The sequence below is a fragment of the Musca domestica genome, unplaced genomic scaffold, assembly GCF_030504385.1.
Source record: "Musca domestica strain aabys unplaced genomic scaffold, Musca_domestica.polishedcontigs.V.1.1 36, whole genome shotgun sequence".
In the NCBI taxonomy this organism is placed as follows: Eukaryota; Metazoa; Arthropoda; class Insecta; order Diptera; family Muscidae; genus Musca; species Musca domestica.
The window spans coordinates 3,905,083-3,925,549 of NW_026712318.1; the positions used below are offsets into that span (position 1 = coordinate 3,905,083).

General features: G+C 38.1%; 1 protein-coding gene across 2 annotated transcripts in view; it reads left to right on the forward strand.

Annotated features, from left to right (window-relative positions):
• The window catches only part of LOC101894533 (serine-rich adhesin for platelets), a 199,399-nt gene that overhangs the window by 12,489 nt on the left and 166,443 nt on the right, over positions 1-20,467 (forward strand). The window contains exon 2 of one of the 2 annotated variants that reach the window (XM_059125926.1): positions 14,849-14,884. The exons of the other annotated variant lie outside the window; for it this stretch is intronic. Within the exon in view, the coding sequence (XP_058981909.1) occupies positions 14,849-14,884 (36 nt within the window). The remainder of the gene's footprint in view (positions 1-14,848; positions 14,885-20,467) is intronic. 2 annotated transcript variants of the gene reach the window in all.

Genomic DNA, 20,467 nt, shown 5'->3' on the forward strand with positions numbered 1-20,467 from the left:
CGTTGTTACGGAGTGCATATTACGGCTGCGGAGAACAAAAATAACAAATCGAATGCACAATATATATGGGAGCTATATCTGAACCGATCTTCACCAAATTTGACATACTAGCTTCTAGACTCAATTCGGTCGAAAGTGCCAAATTTCATCTAATTTGGGCAAATATTAGACGTTTGGTGTACAATAAAAGGTAAATCGGACGAAGTAATATATGGGAGCTATATCCAAATCGGAACCGATCTCGATAAAATTTAGCAAATGTATTTCTGAGCTGCAGTTGATATATTTCCCCAAATATTGTTGTTACAGAGTGCATATTACGGCTGCGGAGGACAAAAATAACAAATCGGATGAGCAATATATATGGGAGCTATATCTATATCTGAACCGATTTTGATCAAATTTGGTATACTTATTTTCAGGTCCAATCTGATCGTACGTGCAAAATTCCATACTATTCGGACTGATATTACACGTTTGGTGCAGAATAAAAGGCAAATCGGACGAAGATATATACGGGAGCTATATCTAAATTTTGATCGATTATCTCCAATTTCAATAGGGTTCGTCCTTGGGCCAAACAAATGATTTGTTCAAAATTTCATCTGGATAGGGCAATAAATGCGAATTGTACTTTGTTTACAAAAATACATGGACACACGGACAGACAGACGGACGGACATGCATAAATCGACTCAGAATGTGATTCTATGCAGATCATCAAAAGTAACTATGGGTCTATCTCGTTTCCTTTCGCCTGTTACAAACAAATGCACAAAGACATAATACCCTGATCAACTTGTGGTGTAGGGTATAAAACAATTATATATGCAAGGTGAGATGAAAAAATTTAACATTTTTGCAATAAAAACTCCAGTACCCCGTAGTTTTTTAAAAAATATATATAGACCAAAAGTCCTAGAAATGAGAATATTATCAGAGCTCAGATTTGCCCATATTTACTTGCCAGCGGGAGTATTCTATACTTTATTGCTTTACGCGGGAGAGCTCGCGACAAACTCCGGCATAAAAATTAAGTGTGGGAGACGAAATGTTCGAAATAGAGTAAGAGTTGACTGTAAGAGTAAATCGAGTGAAAAATACAGGGTGAGATAAAAAAACTGCAACCAACTTCAGACTGCTGTCCTTCCTAAGCCACTCGTCCGGCAGCTGTTAAAATTATTCCAGTGAGAGCCCATAATAATGTTTACAAGCGTACAAAAGCATTTTGGTTAGAATTTTTCAGAAAATAAGTTATTCGTAATGGAATTCAAGCGTGATAGTGTGATTTCTTTATATTTGGCAGGAAAACCACAAGCGGCTATCGTTAGAGCACTCCAGCATTTAAATGTGAATAAATCTTTTGTGTCTCGTAACATCGCTCGTTACCGTGATACTGGTGGTAGCGTAGCCCGACGTCAATGAGTTGGACGGAAGAAAACAGTAGCATCCGCAGAAATGGTTCTAAAAGTAAAAAAGAGACTTGATCGAAACCCGCGTCGCAATGGCTGAAAAATGACTCGTGAGCTGAACATATCGCAATATTCCATTCGGTAAATATTGAAAAATGAGTTCGGGGTAAAGGCATTGAAATTCCAAAAAGTGCAAGAACTTACACCGCTACAGGAAGAAAATAGACTCAAGAGAGCTAATGAGTTACTTCGTTTGGACGAAAGTGGTGAACTGCCGAATTGGGTTTTTTCGTCTGCGATGAGAAAACTTTCGTTGTCCAGCTGTTTGTAAACAAACAAAATGATCCTGTTTACTTGCCAAAGAGGTTAACTAAAAATGTGCACCTTCGGTTGGCCACCAGTACTCAAGCACCGGCCATGGTGATGGTGTGGGCCGCCATAACAGCCGATGGTCACTCTCCGCTTGTATCAATCGACCCTGTCATCAGAATAAATTCCGAATATTATCGGCAAAATATTCTGGAGGGTGTATTTAAGCCTTGGGCACGCAAACAGTTTGGCCGCAGACCTTGGACATTCCAACAGGACTCAGCACCACCGCACTCTGCACGCGCCACCCAAGAATGGTTACAAAATGAGGTTCCTGGCTTCATTTCCAGCGCACAATGTACGCACAAAATCTCCGGATACCAATCCGTTGGTCTATTGTGTCTGGAGTACCCAAGTGTCGGTCACCTCAAGCAAGCGCTTCGCCGGGAATGGTCCAAAGTACGGTAGAGCAACATTCGGGCAGCGTGTGACGGTTGGCCGTTTGAAGGCCATCATTCGTGCCAAAGGTGACCAATTCAAACAAATCTAAACTTATTCTAATATTTGATGCTATTTCCGACATTTTTGCTTTCATTAAAAAAAAAATAAATAAAAAAAAGTAAAAATTATGGCGTTTGACTTTGTTGCAGTTTTTTTTTATCTCACCCTGTATACCATCTTCACACCAGACCTTGGGTTATAAAAATTTTGTGATGTGTGTAATTTGAAGACAATCGGACTCTTATATCACATTTTGTAAGAGATATAATTATTCAAAATGTCGCCCCTTTGTGTGGGAGGTACATAAGGAGGTCGCACCTGACCTAACACTGATGTAAATATTAGGATTTGCAAAGTTTGAGAAAACTCGGATAATCCTTTCTGTTTGTGTACAGTAAAATATTTTCTTTGAAATATCGACCTTTTGTGTGGGAGGTACTAGAAGATGTGGACGGATATTGATCATTTCCGAACTCGATCTTAGTTTGATGATAATATTACGATATACCAAGCTTGGACCAAATTGGATACTTCCTCCTAGAGTTATCGTGAGCACTAGTCAGACAGACGAATTTGGTCCAAAGAGACCTAGGGTATAAATCCGTTATTTCGATGAGGCTCGGCTTTGGACGCATAAAATTATATATCTCCTCTCTAGCCATATGGCTGAGGTTATAAAAATACAATCTTTGGTCTAATAGGTCTTAAAGCCATAACCATTTTTTTAAATCTACCATGGGAGAGCTTTGTTTAATATAGAAAGGATGGGTCGGTCAATGGGTCCATATCCGAACCCGACGAAAATTTGGTGAAAATATAACGATGTACAAAATTTGGACCAAACTGCATATTCCTTTCGAGAGTTATCGTACGCACAGACAGACTGACGGGCAGATGGACAGACGACAGTTTTCGAGAAGGTTTTACATAATTTTTGCCTGATATCTTTAACAATGATGCACCATGCAGGATCGAACAACGATGCGTATTATTATTACCCAGAATCCTCTTGGAGAGTGCTAGTCCTTAACTCTTGGAGGACTAGCACTCTCCAAGCCTGACATAGTACAAATTTGACAAATGACAAAATTTATATCAGGAGGTCAGGAGCGAATATGGGATTAGTTCGTCTTTGCTGGGTCTTTGTGTCAGACTTGGGTTATGTATTACCGATAACCGACATTTGGCAAAAAAAAATAAATAATAAAATAAAATAAAAAAAAGTCCACAATATTTTTATTATTGTTTCTATCGTTTATGAAACCACTTTTTTTACTCTCCACCTTGAAAAGGAGGGTATATTACCTTTGTCATTCCGTTTGTAAAATCCTTAAATATTCGTCGTAGACCCCATAAAGTATATATATTCATAATCAGCATAAAAATCTAAGTCGATTTAACGATGTCCATTTGTCTGTCTGTCCGTCTGTCTGTTGAAATCACGATACAGCCCACATTTTTGACGCAGAGCGCCAAAATTTAGCAGAGCAATTTGTATTGTGTCTAGGATGTATTGAAAATGAGATAGATCGGTCCACGTTCTGGTATAGTCCCCATATAACGGTACCACCCGATATTCGGTATTTTGATTATTTATGCCACATTTTTTCACGGATTTGTCTGAAAATTGGTATTTGTAAGTCGTAACGGGTCGCTGTGCGTGTGGCAAAACATTGCATTTATATATATTTTGTTTTTGCAAAATGGTCTGGCTTTATCCCTTTATTGTTGTTTTTATAAAAACAACGTTTGTTTATTAGTGGAGAACGATGGTAATGTTTACCAGGGGGTAAGGCAGGGAATACCTAGGTTTCGGAAAGAGCCACCAATCCTCATCAGTTCCCTTGTTTTTGCCTGGGATATTCTCCCCAGAAGTCATTTTAAAAATAACTTCTATGACAAAAAACATTTTTTACCCAAGTGACGAGATCGTAAGCTCAATAGAAGAGGAACCAAAGAATTAAATAAAACTAAAATTCTCTTGGAAAGTCTTCTAAATCTTACAACCGCACTTATAAACATTTACATCTTTCTCCACTTGTTATGCTTTCGTTCAGCCTGAACGAAGTAGCATAACCATGTAAGTTGGTTTTGTCTGTTACAAGTTATTTTTAAAATGACTTCTGGGGAGAATATCCCAGGCAAAAACAAGGGAACTGATGAGGATTGGTGGCTCTTTCCGAAACCTAGGTATTCCCTGCCTTACCCCCTGGTAAACATTACCATCGTTCTCCACTAATAAACAAACGTTGTTTTTATAAAAACAACAATAAAGGGATAAAGCCAGACCATTTTGCAAAAACAAAATACTACGGTATCCCGAACAAACAAGCCACACTGTTCTATTAATAGACAAGGCACGGTCGACGAAGGGGTTTTTGTTGTAACAGACAAAACCAACTTACATGGTTATGCTACTTCGTTCAGGCTGAACGAAAGCATAACAAGTGGAGAAAGATGTAAATGTTTATAAGTGCGGTTGTAAGATTTAGAAGACTTTCCAAGAGAATTTTAGTTTTATTTAATTCTTTGGTTCCTCTTCTATTGAGCTTACGATCTCGTCACTTGGGTAAAAAATGTTTTTTGTCATAGAAGTTATTTTTAAAATGACTTCTGGGGAGAATATCCCAGGCAAAAACAAGGGAACTGATGAGGATTGGTGGCTCTTTCCGAAACCTAGGTATTCCCTGCCTTACCCCCTGGTAAACATTACCATCGTTCTCCACTAATAAACAAACGTTGTTTTTATAAAAACAACAATAAAGGGATAAAGCCAGACCATTTTGCAAAAACAAAATACTACGGTATCCCGAACAAACAAGCCACACTGTTCTATTTATATATATTTATATATATAAAGCTACCTCCCGATATTCGGTATTTTAATTTTTTTTGCCACATTTTTTCACGGATTTGTTTAAAAATTGGTATTTGTTGGTCATAATGGGTTCCAGCTCCGGTGGCGAAACATTGCATGTATGGGTCCACATTTTGATATAGTACCTCCCAATATTCGGTATTTTGATAATTTTTGATTTTTTTCTAGAACTTCTCTGAAAATTGGTAGTTGTAGGTCATAATGGGTTCAAGCTCCTTTGGCGAAACATTGCATGTGTAGGTCCACGATTTGGTATAGACCCTATACAACGGTACCTTCCGATATTCGGCATTTTAATGGTTTTTGCCAAATTTCTTCTAATGTTTCCTTTACCCTAAGGTGGAGGGTATTAAAAGTTTGGCCCGGCCGAACTTAATGTTTTTACTTGTTTTTTTTTTAAAAAAACATAGGTATATGAAGGCTTTACGAATACGTGAACCGACATAGCTCATTTACGAACTTAACCTGTTATTGGTCAAAAATTCCAAGAAGAACGATTTTTGATGGCCCATAAAAATGTTTCATTTTCAAATCCACTGCTACTCAGTACTGATACGAATGCAGAAACATTCATTCCCGAAATAAATGTTTTATCACCGAAAAGTAGTAACCTTGAAAATCTCCCTAATAAAATTTCCTCCGAATAAAATATTACCATGTGAAACGAAATATTTCCATATGATTCACGATCACTAAATATCCAACACCACCAACCCATCATTGGCACCATTTTTCTCTCCTTCTCTCTCTTCTTTATTCGCATTTCTTGAGACACGCCAACATGTCTGTTGGGCTCTCAAGAAGCACTACTGCCCTGATCATTTGCTTTATTATTCCCTATCTTTCGATAAGCAGCGATTAGAAAATGTGCGAATTTGCCACGGATTTTCTTTACTATAGCCTGGTGATGTTGTTGCTTCTGCATTATCGTTAATTAATTTACTTTATTGTTGTTGTTGTCTTCGTCGATGTTGTTGTTGTTATTTTTCTTTTAGTTTTTTTTTCGCTTTTGTGCGTTTTAATTAGTTTTACGTTTTTTTTCGTTCGTTCGTTCGTTCGCTTTGAATATAAACAAAATGATAAAATGAATTTGTTAACATAAACATTTGTTTAGATGACCTTAGTTTTTATGGGCCACCTCCGTTCGATAGCAACCAACCCACCAGCATCAGCATCACAACGAACATCATCATCATCACGATGAATATCATCATCATTGCCATCGCTAACATGACTTAGTAATGAAAATCGTAAAAATTCATTTAAAAAAAAAAACCATATGCAAATTTTCAATCTAAAAAGAAATTCTGGTATCAAAAAACGCACGCACACCAAAAACCAAAATAATAACAACAATAACAAATTGCTGCCAGGCAAATACCAGAGTTCTTCTTCTTCGTTTATTTCATTTATTCTGTAAACAATTACGCAGCTCTCCACCATGCCCCAGAGAGCACCGCATGATCCCCGCCAATGCTCTGGGCCAACGATGATGGGCTAGCTATCCGCTAGACGCAATGTGATGCGATGCGATCAATGAATGCGTCGTCATTGCCTGTCGTCCGTCGTTCACCACCACTGTCATAAACAAGTGGATAAAATATGGGTCTGTGGAATTTTGGGGGGTAGAGTGGTGAAGGTATTTACAGCTACATATTTGATATCCCCAAAATGTGCCTCAATGGAATACCGGTTTTAGACCTTTGGTCTCTTCGGATGAAATCCGTTTAAGGGCCTTTGTATTATATTTGTAGTCTGCATCTAGGCATGTTCTTCTGACCACCCGTCATTCTGTCTGTAACTCTTGACAGGCGTATCCGATTTGGTCCAGACTACGGTTTTAGACCCTTGGTCTCTTCGGACGAAATCCGCTTATGGGCCATTGTATTATATTTGTAGTCTGCATCTAGGCATGTTCTTCTGCCCACCCGTCATTCTGTCTAACTCTTGAGGGGCGTATCCGATTTGGTCCAGACTTGGTACATCTATATACGGTTTTAGACCCTTAGTCTCTTCGGACGGAATTCGTTTATGGGCCTTTGTATTATATTTGTAGTCTGTATCTAGGCATGTTCCTCTGACCACCCGTCCTTCTGTCTGTAACTCTTGACATAGATATACCTAAAATTTATAAATATGGAAAATTTGTGAAATAACTGACTGAGAATCAACGACAAGACGGAACAACTGAAGCTAGAATTTTGCACGAGGGTCAGTCTCAGTGTGTGATACTGCTGTATTTTCGGAAATTCGTACTAAAATGTACAAAAAATCGAATACCTAGTATTGGACAAACGGAATGAGCTAGAATTCCGAAATTCGAAATGAGAGTCGCTGAGCAAATTAAGCAAATTTAAACGTTAAAGCTTTGAAAAGTTCTAAAATGGCATTAAACTTCTAAAATGGTACCATTTGGTATTATGTGAACGGATAGAGCTAAAAACTTGAAATTGGGTATTGGAATCAAGGTGGGAAAGCAAGTTTGATAATATGAAGGTTGTTTTGGAAATGTGTGTTTAGTATGCAAACTGTACTAAATGGTACTAAATTTGGAGCAGTTTTGTTTTAGATGAACGGGTGAAGCTGGAACTTTGAAATTGTGTTTCGGCGTCCCTGTTGATGGCTGGTTTGTGATAAAGTAGTGGTTTTGGTCAAGTCAAACGCCATAATTTTTAGATTTTTTTTTTTAAATTTTATTGATTGAAAGCAAAAAAATCGGAAATAGCAGCAAATGTTAGAATAAGTTTAGATTTGTTCGAATTGGTCACCTTTGACACGAATTATGGCCTTCAAAAGGCCAATGAAACCGTCACACGCTACCCTAATGTTGCTCTGCGGTATTTTGGCCCATTCCCGGTGAAACCCTTGCTTGAAGTGATCGACTGTTTGGTATTTTTAGTGCCAACCTTGCTTTTCAAAATACTCCAGACACAATAATCCAACGGATTGGTATCCGAAGATTTTAGTGGCCATTGTGCGCTGGAAATGAAGCGAGGAACCTTATTTTGTAACCGTGCGATGGTGCTGAGCCCTATTGGAATGTCTAAGGTCTACGCCCAAAATGTTTGGCAAGGCTTTAATACACCCTCCAGAATATTTTCGCGATAATATTCGGCATTTATTCTGATACCAAGGTCGATTAATACGAGCGGAGAGCGACCATCGGCTGTTATGGCGGCCCACACCATCACCATCACCATGCCGGCGCTTGAGTTCGGGCGGCCAACCGAAGGTTCACATTTTCAGCTGACCTCTTTGGCAAGTACACACGATCATTTGGTTTGTTTACAAATTGCTGGCCAACGAATGTTTTCTCATCGGAGACGGAGAAAACCAAATTCGGCAGTTCACCACTTTCGGCCAAGCGTAGCAACTCTTTAGCTCTTTTGAGTCTATTTTCTTTTATTTGCGGTGTTAGTTCTTGTACTTTTTGGAATTTCAATGGCTTTACCCCGAGCTCATTTTTCAATATTTGCCGAATGGAATATTGCGATATGTTCAGCTTACGATTCATTTTTCGGCCACGGCGATGCGGCTTTCGATCAAGTTGTTTCTTTACTTTTCGAAGCATTTCTGCTGGTGTTGCTGTGTTCTTCCATCCACTTCCTTGACGTCGGGCTACGCTACCACCAGTATCACGGTAACGAGCGATAGTAGGAGACACAAAAGATTTATTCACATTTAAATGCTGGAGTGCTCTAACGATAGCCACTTGTGGTTTTCCAGCCAAATATAAAGAAATCACACTATCATGCTTGAATTTCATCGCGAATAACTTTTTTTCTGGAAAATTCTAACCAAAATGCTTTTGTACGCTTGAGCTGTCACTAGAATAATTTTAACAGCTGTTGGGCGAGTGGTTCTTAGAAATATCAGCAGTCCGAAATTAGTTGCAGTTTTTTTTATCTCACCCTGTATGTAAAGCCTAGAAACCAAGAAGTTACCTCAATATCAAATTTCGGAATTTCAGCTCTATCCGTTCACCTAATACCAAATTTTTTAACATTTAGTACGCATATCCAAAACAATCTACATCTCTCCCTACTACACACCAACAGTGATCCAAAAATGAGTACCATTTAGTAATTTTGGAACAATTATAGTAGGAATTTGCAAAACCACCGTCAGATCTCAATACCAGATACAAACAGAGATCTCTATATTCAATTTCGAGATTCCAGCTGCATCCCTTCAACAAATACCCAATACTTTTCGAACACTTATAATACATATTTCCACAATCCCCAGACACCAACAATGTCATCCATATCAAATTTCAAGATTTCAGCTCTATCCCTTAATCAAAAATCATATTTAGTAGTTTTCGTGCAAATATAGCGCAAATTTCCAAAACCACCTCTATATCTAATTCCAGATACCAACAGAGACCTCAATATAAAATTTCGGGATTCCACTTCTATCCCTTCACTCAATACTCAATTTAGTACCACTTAGTATTTTTTTTTTCAAATCCATCTCCACATATTAACTACAGACACCCGGATTTCAGCTCTGTTCCTTCACCCAATACCTAAGTACTATTCTGTACTTTCGCACAATTATAGAACACATTTCCAAAACCACCTCCATATCCCAATTCCAGATACCAACAGAGATTTTAATATCAAATTTTGGGATTCCAGCTCTATTCCTTAACCGAATACCCAATTTAGCACCAATTAGTACTTTTCGAACATTTCCAAATCCACATCCATATCTTGACCACAGACACCAATAGTGATTAGATTTTAGCACTATTCCTTCACCCAGTAGCAAATGTAGTACAATTCTGTACTTTTCATACAATTATAGTACACATATCCAAAATCACCTTCATATCCCAATTCCAGATACCAACGGAAGCCTCAATGTGAAATTGGAGGATTCTAATCCTATCCCTGCAAACATTACCAAATTTAGTACCACTTAGTACTTTTCTTAAAAAAATCAGGACGCATTTCCAAACCACCGCCTAATCCCAAACACAGATACCATCAGTAATCTAAATATGAAATTTGAGAATTTTATCTCTATCGCCCTTCACCCAATATCAAACATAGTACCATTTTGTACTTTTAGTACTATTATTGTAGTACACATTTCCAAAAACCACCTCCACATGTCCAGGGGTTACACATGCATAGCTAACCTAATACCAAATTTCAGATTTCAAGTACTATTTCTTTGCCAAATAACAAATTGTACCAAATATAGTACTATTTAGTACTTTTCGTGTACTTGTAGCACACATTTAAAAAAAATCACTCCCTTATCATAAACCTACCATCAACAGGGATCCCAATACAAAATTTCGAAATTCCTGCTAAAACTATTCCAAAAAAGTACTATTCTGTACTTTTTGTGTAATTATGGTACACATTTTCAAAACCACCCTCACTTTTCCAATCTTGATTATCATGGCAGATTTCAAGTATTTAGCTCTATTCGTTCGCATAATACCAAATAGTATCATTTTAGAAGTTAAGTACAATTTCAGAGCTTTTAGTTACCTTAAAATTCGAACTTCCGCAAACATCTATCCTGCATTCCATCAGTGACTCTCATTTCCAATTTCACAATTCTAGCTCTTTCCGTTTATCCAATACAAAGTGTTAAATTAAGTACGAATTTCTTTAGGTACGAATTTCCAAAAACCCAGCCCACGCACCAAGACTGACCCTAGTGCAAAATTTCCAGGTTCTAATTTCAGCCGTTTTGTCTGGTTTTTTTTATATATGGATTAAAAAAGTTATAGTTATTCCATATTTTGACCTTTTGTTGTGGGAAAGTTGCTGGAAGGAGTGGGCTGATATTGTAAATTTTTGCACCTGACCTAACACCGATACAAATATTAGGATTTGTAAAAACACTGATAATTCGTTTTCTTTCTCTGGGGAAACTAATTGAAAATTTGAAAACTTTGATCTTTGACCAATCCGATATGGAAAGTTATTCTCATTCCGCAACTCGATCAAAGTTTGGTAAAAATATGACGCTGTACCAAGTTCGGACCAAATCGGATACTCTCTTTGAAAGTTATTGTTCGTACCTGCCAGATGGAAAGACAGAAGAAGAGACACTTCTAGCTCCGCCTCCAAATGTCCCGAAACGGATGCCGTCCAAAACTGTTATTTGAATGAGGGACATTTTGGCGATATCAAAGGGTATAAACAATGACCTCTGAATCTGATTCTTCTCTGATTTCTTCGGGTCAATGCTGGCAGACCATATCAAAAATCAGACCAAATCGAATACCCTCTTTGAAAGTTATTGTGCGTACTAGCCAGACGGAAAGACAGAAGAAGAGACACTGCTAGATCGACTCCAAATGTACCGAAACGGATGCCGTCCAAAACTGTTATTTGGATGAGGGAAATTTTGACGATATCAAAGGGTATAAAAAATGACCTCTGCATCTGATTCTTCCCTGGCTTCTTCAGGTCAATGCTGGCATATTTGGTAGTACTTTTGTAAAACAGCATGTAAACATTTACCCCACCCCAAAGATTTCCATACACCTGCCATGTATTAACAAATTTACAATTTCCTGGAACATATGCCTACCATAACATCATAACACAACAAAGGTGAAAACACCCATTACCTGGTTAATTGAAAATCAAAAGCAAAAAAAAAAAAAAATAATGAAAAATACAAAAAAAAAAAAAAAAAAAAAAAAAAAAAACTATGAATGAGCAAAAGTTTATGAACATCATCTGTCTGAAATGAAAACAAATGTCGATGTCTAGATGCGGTGTAGGCCGTACCAAAAAAAAGAAAAAAAAAAAACAATAATGAATGAAAACTATATTGGTTTTTTTTTTGTTTACAACGGCCGAGCAAAACAAATTTCACAGATTCAATTAACGGAAAACAACATTTCAAATGACCTAAATAATTCACTTTTAAGAATAACCCACCACACCTCAGGCATTCATTATTCAAGATCATTATTGGAGCTGTCATCATCGTTCACGGCGTTTCTTTTCTAATTTTAATCGATCATATTTTCGGCCATCTTCATAGTCTGGCTTTTTTTCTTGCCATTTCCCACACGTTGTTATACAATGTGATATTCCGACATAAATAAAGGAAATTATCACACCGTCGTCCATTTTTTTGATACATTCTATACATCATACACACGGAAAAGGTGGTCCAAAGGGGCAGAGGCTTGCTCGGAAACAATAATACAAATAATAACAAGAAGCAAATTTTGTTTTTTCCTATTTCTTGTTTGGCGTAGTTTTCCTCGAACTTTTAATTTTATTTTTGTTTATTTCACCCAAAAGCGGAATGTGTAACAGAAACCATGACATGAACGGAAATTAACAAAAAAAAAAAAAAAAATTGGAAAAAATCTAATAATGTTTTTTTTTTATTATTTTTAAAGACAACATTTGTAAATGAATTGTTTTGATTTATTATCGCGCAATGTTTCGTGGAAATTGTTTATTAATTTCGTACAAAACTTCATGACGCCGCTGGCGCCCATAAATAGTTCATGCGATTCAATCGATGTAGAAAATAATATATTCGCGACTTGTTGCTTTGGTTGGATTTGCAAAAGCTTTGACTTCGTACTCATCCATTACCAAATAATTGGTTACGTAAACAGAATTTTGGTAACCACTTATAAATGTATCAAAAATAACCCATTATTTTAAGAAGAGCCTTGAAAACCATGAACCTTGAAAAATTCTGCCTTGGGCTAGGTCGTTCGGTTTTAATTCTTGCACCAACTGTTGTTGGGTAACTGAGGCCCAATTGCTGTAAACGGCGACGAATCGAAAATGTATGGTCTATACAGGGTAAGATGAAAAAACTGCAACAAACTTCAGACTGCTGTCATTTTTAAGCCACTCGTCCGACAGCTGTTAAAATTGTTACAGTGACAGCTAATTATATTGTTTAGAAACGTACAAAAGCATTTTGGTGAAAATTTTCCAGAAAAAAAATATTATTCGTAGTGGAATTCAAGCATGATATAGTGATTTCTTCATATTTGGCTGGAAAACCACAAGTGGCTATCGTTAGAGCACTCCAGCATTTATATGTGAAGAAATCTTTTGGGTCTCGTACCATCGCTAGTTACCGTGATACTGGCAGCGTAGCCCGCGACGTCAAAGAAGTGGACGGAAGAAAATAGAAACATCAGCAGAAATGGTTCAAAAAGTAAAGAAGCTACTTTATCGCAACTCGCGTTGCAGTGGCCGAAAAATGGCTCGTGAGCTGAACATATCGCAATATTCCATTCGGCAAATATTGAAGAATGGGCTCGGGGTAAAGCCATTGAAATTCCAAAAAAGTGCAAGAACTTACACCGCAACAGAAAGACAATAGTCTCAAAAGGGCTAAAGAGTTGCTTCGCTTGGCCGAAAGTGGTGAACTGACGAATTCGTTTTTCTCCGATCAGAAAACATTCCAGCAGCATGTCCAGCAGTTTGTAAACAAACAAAGTGATCGTGTTTACTTGCCAAAGAGGTCAGCTGAAAATGTGCACCTTCGGTTGGCCACCAGAACTCAAGCGCCTCAAGGCTATGGTGATGGTGTGGGCCGCCATAACAACCGATGGTCGCTCTCCGCTCGTATTAATTGACCGTGGCATCAGAATAAGTGCCAATTATTATCGCTAAAAAATAGTGGAGGGTGTATTAAAGCCTTGGGCACGGTCGCTCTCCTCTCGTATTAATTGTCCGTGGCATCAGAATAAATGCCGAATATACTCGCGAAAATATTCTGGAGGGTGTATTAAAGCCTTGGGCACGCAAGCATTTTGGCCGCAGACCTTGTCTGTTGGACTATTGTGTCTGGAGTATTTTGGAAAGCAAGGTTGGCACCAAAAAATACCAAAATTACGCAGAGCAACATTCGGGCAGCGTGTGACGGTTTCATTGGCCGTTTAAAGGTCATAATTCGTGGCAAAGGTGACCAATTCGAACAAATCTAAACTTATTCTAAAATTTGATGCTATTTCCGACATTTTGACCGCAGACCATGGACATTCCAACAGGACTCAGCATCATCGCACTCAGCACGCGCCACCCAAGAATCGTGACAAAATGAGGTTCCACGCTTCATTTCCAGCACACAATGGCCGCCAAAATCTCCGGATACCAATCCGTTGGACTATTGTGTCTGGAGTATTTTTGAAGCCAAGGTTGACACTAAAAAATACCAAAGTGTCGATCACCTCAAGCAAGCACTTCGCCGGGAATGGGCCAAAATATCGCAGAACAACATTCGGGCAGCGTGTGATGGTTTCATTGGCCGTTTGAAACCATCACCAAAGGTGACCAATTCGAACAAATCTAAACTTTTTTTAAAATTTGATGATTTTTCCGGAGTATCCGATTTGTTCTAAAATTGGAACATGGTAATATTATTGTCAAACTTAGTTCTAAATCGGAGATGAGCTACATCGATCCTCCTCCTCCTCGTAGAGTCTGGCACAAAACGTCAATATTTCAAAGGAAAGATTTTATTCCAACTTTGCAAATTCTAACATTTTCATCAGTTCTACATCAGGGACGAAAATTGATAATATCGACCCACTCCATAAAGTACCAACCCCACAAAGGGTCAAAATGTTGATTAATTCTCTAACTCTTATAACCCACAAAGGGTCACCATTTTAAATACTCATATCGGTCATAACTTAAGAAACATTGGACATGGGTATATATCTGTGGACAAAAACCGGCTGATACTTTTTTTAATATTTTGTTTTTGTTTCTTCTACTTTCAGGTATGTTGTCCGTTCACAATGTTGTACATAGTTTGGGTAAGACTTCTTCATTTCAAAACCATTACGTGCTTAAAAAACTAAGGCCAAGAACAATGAATTAATAAAATAGCATCAGTAGAGTCGAATAACGTGCGCAGTAGCTTCGCTTTTAATTTATAGATTTGTGGTTGAAATAAATATTTTCCAATATTTATGCTCTTGTTAGATCTTTTTCGGGAGAGGGTTGGGGGGTTTACCAATAGTGCCCATCTCCGAACTTGATCTAGTACGATATACCAAATTTGGATGAATCAAATACTTCCTTTGAGAGTTATCTTGCGCAGATAGACAGACGGATCGACGGCATGACTATATATAACTTATGTGTCCTCAAACTGTTGCTTCGATGAGGTACTTTTTGGCTGTAACAGACAAATATATATTCTCTGAAGCAAATTTATATCCTCTGAAGCTATAGATCTTCTGTCAGTATTCGAAGTTCTCATTGAGTAGGCAAAATCTGTACAAGAATTACGAAACGTTTTGGTTTAGCCCGAATTTACAGCCGGTTTTAGGTTCTTTTTTTCCAGAATTTGGCCATATAATCCAAAAATGTTCCCTTCCGTTTCCCCCTTTCCGAAATGATTATTATACCATCAGTCATATGGCTATAGAGGATATATACAGGTTAAAATGCAACTGCAACAAAGTCAAACGCCATAATTTTAACATTTTTTTTTTAAATTTTGTTAAATGAAAGCAAAAAATATCGGAAATAGCATCAAATTTTAAAATAAGTTTAGATTTGTTCAAATTGGTCAACCTTTGGCACGAACGGCCAATGAAACCGTCACACGCTGCCTGAATGTTGCTCTGCGGTATTTTGACCCATTCCCGGCGAAGCGCTTGTTTAGGGTGATCGGTACTTTGGTATTTTTTAGTGCCAACCTTGCTTTCCAAAATACTCCAGAGACAATAGTCCAACGGATTGGTATCCGAAGATTTTGGTGGCCATTGTGTGCTGGAAATGAAGCGAGGAACCTCATTTTATAACAATTCTTGAGTGGCGCGTGCTGAGTGCGGTGGACTGAGTCCTTTTGGAATGTCCAAGGACTGAGGTCAAAATGTTTGCATGGCCAAGGCTTTAATACACCCTCCAGAATATTTTCGCGATAATACTCGGCATTTATTCTGATGCCTCTGTCGATTAATACGAGCGTAGAGCGACCATCGGCTGTTATGGCGGTCCACACGGCACTTGAGTTCTGATGGCCAACAGAAGGTGCACATTTTCAGCTGACCTCTTTGACAAGTAAACACCATGATTTGATTGTTGACAAACTACTGGACAACGAATGTTTTCTCATCGGAGAAAACCAAATTCGGCAGTTCACCACTTTCCGCCAAGCGAAGCAACTCTTTAGGTCTTTTGAGTCTATTTTCTTCCTGTTGCGGTGTAAGTTCTTGCACTTTTTCCAATTTCAATGGCTTTACCCTGAGCTCATTTTTCAATATTTGCCGAATGGAATATTGCAATACGTTCAGCTCACGAGATATTTTTCGGCCACTGCGACTCGGTTTTCGACCAAGTCGCTTCTTTACTTTTCGAACCATTTCTGCTGATGTCGTTTTCTAGCCGGTTTTGGAGATTTTTAGCCACATTTTCTAACGGAATTCTATAACAATTTTTGGCGATGTCTTTCAAAACAAAAAGGTCCCCTTTCGTTTTCCTCTCCTGAAATGATTATTTTAGCCTCTATTTAAAAAATCGGATATTCCTACTATCCCTCAATATACATTCGGGTAAAATGTATAACCTTCTGAAATAAAAAAATCGATTTTTTTTTTCAAATATTCAAAATGGTTCTGTGGTATTCAGGGGTTTCCATTGATAACATTTTATTAAATCGGATACCCGATAAATGTGTAATTGCCTAATTCTTGACGGAGACTAGGCGATAACTTAAACTCTAGCCCACTTGGCCTAGGTGGACTTCAATGCCATTGCTACCGGGTAGATTTGATCTTCTAAAACCCCAAAAGTAACAGTTCCCCTATGCGATTCACACTTTTGCATTGTTTGGCACTTCCGCCCAACACTTGCCTCCTCTCTTCCAGAAAATGTTCGCAAATTTTTACCTGATACCATTTCAATTAAGCAATTTAAAGTACTGCAGTTAACAGACACTAAACACCCGCATCGAAGAGCTGAAATAGCCAGAAATACGTAAAGAATGCCACTCATTAGCGGCAAAAAAAATTACGCATTTCATGCTCGCTAGCTGGCTGGTTAGCTTTTGTGCGAATGGCAAGCGCAGACGTAAAACTAACCTCAAACGAACGGCCGAGAATGCAATGAATTATCGCATCAGTTAGTTGGCCATTTGTTGTCGGATTTGAAAATGAGAGCGAAAGGAAAACATGTGGTTTTCTTCGTCATCAACGGCGTATTCGGCGTCAGAAACAGCAACGCCAGCAACAAAAACATCATCATCGCCATTGCGAACATTAACCAACCAACAACAAACGCAATAATACACATCCAGTGTTAATAGTTTTCACGATATTGAACTTTTTCGAACGAAACAACAATAACAATAGCAACAACAAATTTTGGATCTTATTGCTTCGTTGTTGTTGTTATTGTTTTGTTTTCATTTTAAACGAAATTCAATAATTTTCAGTGGCGTTTACTTTTCGAAATTTTTGTGGAATCCAAATTTGCTAATGTTTTTGTTTGTTTTTTTCTATTTGTTTAGTCGGCATTTTGTGGTCTTATTGTGGTTGCTGTTGCATTTTTTGGATTTTTATTTAAACATATTTCGAAATGCAATTTGTTTTATTTTGGGGGGAACATAAATTATTGAATAATAAAATAATTTGTTGTTGTTCCTTCAGCAATAATTTAGCAACAAACTATACAAGTTTTGTTAGGATATTCTACACCTTACTATGGGGGTGTATTAAATTCGACATTTCATTTGTAACTCCTCGATATGGATATTGGATATCGGCAAAAAAATCCAATCCGATTTGGGTTTGTCCGTCTATAGCAATCACTCTAGCAGCCGAAGTATACCAATAAAAGATTAATCGATTGCATTTTAGGAATATTTCTATTGAAATAAGTTTGGGTATTGAAAATGGTCTTTATAGTCCCACGTTTTCGTATAACCTCCATATTGTTGCAGTACCACCTGATGTAAGATATTTTTTGATTTTTTTTCACCAATTTCTCACCCGAATATATTTTAAGTTGGAGATTTCTGTTTTCAATAGGCTGATAATATCCTTGCAAGGATCTATCCATATAGGCCTAAGTTGTGGTATAGACCTCATAGAACGGTTCCTCCCGATATTGGATATTGAATATTTGATTAAGCCTTTGCTGTTTCCAATGGGTACAGCAATCATGAGCAGAAAATTATCTATACCAGTCCACTTTTTCGTAGCCTCCATCGTAGCCTCCATCTCCTGATATTCGGTATTTTAATGATTTAGCCTCAGCCATATGGCTAGAGAGGGTATACATTATTTGATACAACCAAAATGTGCCTTATCGAAATAACGCATTTAGACACTAGGTCTCTTTGGACCAAATCCGTTTCAGGAAATTTGGAGGCGATCTAGCGATGTCCGTCCGTCTGACTGGCTGGTGCGGACGATAAATCTCGAAAAGAGTATCTGATTTCGTCCAAACTTGTTACATAGTAATATTATTGTCAAACTTAGATCGAATTCTGAGATGTACAATATCGGTCCACTCCTTCCGGTACCTCCCCCACAAAATAGCAACATTTTCAAACAAAATATTTTACTGCGTATAAAGGAAAAGGATAATCCGATTTTACTCCAACTTTGCAAATCTTCATATTTGCAACAGTGCTAGGTCAGGTGCAAAAATGTACAATATCCACTGCACTCCATCAAGTAGCTACCCAAAAAGGGTCATAATTTTAAATATTCATCAAGCTCATAAAACACGAACTTAACATCCGATTCCATTCAGACTTGGCACATCTCAATATTTCCAAAAACACAAGATCTGTTATAGAGATGGTAGAGATCAGACCATTCCTTTTAGTACCTCCCTCACAAGGGATCAAAGTTTTGAATAACCAAAAGGATCATAAAATCCGATGTATCCGATTCCATTCCGACTTGTTATTTCACAATAATTTCATCCACACGAGATATGTTTTAAAGATGGTAGAGATCGGACCATTTATTCTGGTACCTCCCCCACATTGGGTTCAAGATTTTGAAAAACAAAACGCTCAAAGAAAGCGAAATAAGGATCCATCTCTCCTCAATTTTCGCACATCCAAATATTTTGCTAACACAAGATCTGTGGTGGAGATGATATATATCTACGATCCCCTTCTGGTACCACACCCGCAAGGGTCACAATTTCCAATATTTTCATCTTTATTATGTCACACGCTGCCCGAATGTTGCTCTGCGGTATTTTGGCGGTATTTCTCGGCGAAGCGCTTTCTTGAGGTGATCGACACTTTGTATTTTTTAATGCCAATCTTGCTTCCCAAAATACTCCAGACACAATAGTCCAAAGGATTGGTATCCGGAGACTTTGGTGGCCATTGTGTGCTGGAAATGAAGCGAGGAACCTCATTTTGTAACCATTCTTGGGTGGCGCGTGCTGAGTGCTGAGTCCTGTTGGAATGTCCAAGGTCTGCGGCCAAAATGTTTGCCTGCCCAAGGCTTTAATACACCCTCCAGAATATTTTCGCTATAATATTCGGCATGTACTGTGAGGCCACGGTCGATTAATACGAGCGAAGAGCGACTATCGGCTGTTATGGCAGCCCACACCATCACCATGGCCGGCGCTTGAGTTCTGGTGGCCAACCGAAGGTGCTGACCTCTTTGGCAAGTAAAAACGATCATTTTGTTGGTTTACAAATTGCTGGACAACGAATGTTTTCTCATCGGTGGCGGGGAAAACCAAATTCGGCAGTTCACCACTTTCGCCAAGCGAAGCATTTTTTTAGCTCTTTTGTGTCTATTTTCTTTGTGTTGTGGTGTAAGTGCTTGCATTTTTTGGAACTTTAATGGCCTCACCCCGAGCTCATTTTTCAATATTTGCCGAATGGAATATTGCGATATGTTCAGCTCACGTGCCATTTTTCGGCCACTGCGACGCGAGTTTCGATCAAGTCGCTTCTTTACTTTTCGAACCATTTCTGCTGATGTTGCTGTTTTCTTCCGTCCACTTCCTTGACGTCGGACTACGCTACCCGAGCGATGGTAGGTGACACAAAAGATATATTCACATTTAAATGCTGCAGTGCTCTAACGATAGCCACTTGTGGTTTTCCAGCCAAATGTAAAGAAATCACACTATCACGCTTGAGTTTCATTACGAATAACTTTTTTCCTGAAAAATTCTCTCCAATATGCTTTTTTACGCTTGTAAACGATATAATGAGCTGTGACTGGAATAATTTTATTAAGTGGCGGACGAGTGGCATAGAAATGACAGCTGTCTGAACTTGGTTGTAGTATTTTCATCTCACCCTCTAGAAGGCTTCTGAAAGACTTTTCATCAATTAAAGTCCTTTTGAGGGTAGTAGAATATCTTTTGAGAGTCTCCTATCAATAGAGGATGTTTTGAGAGTC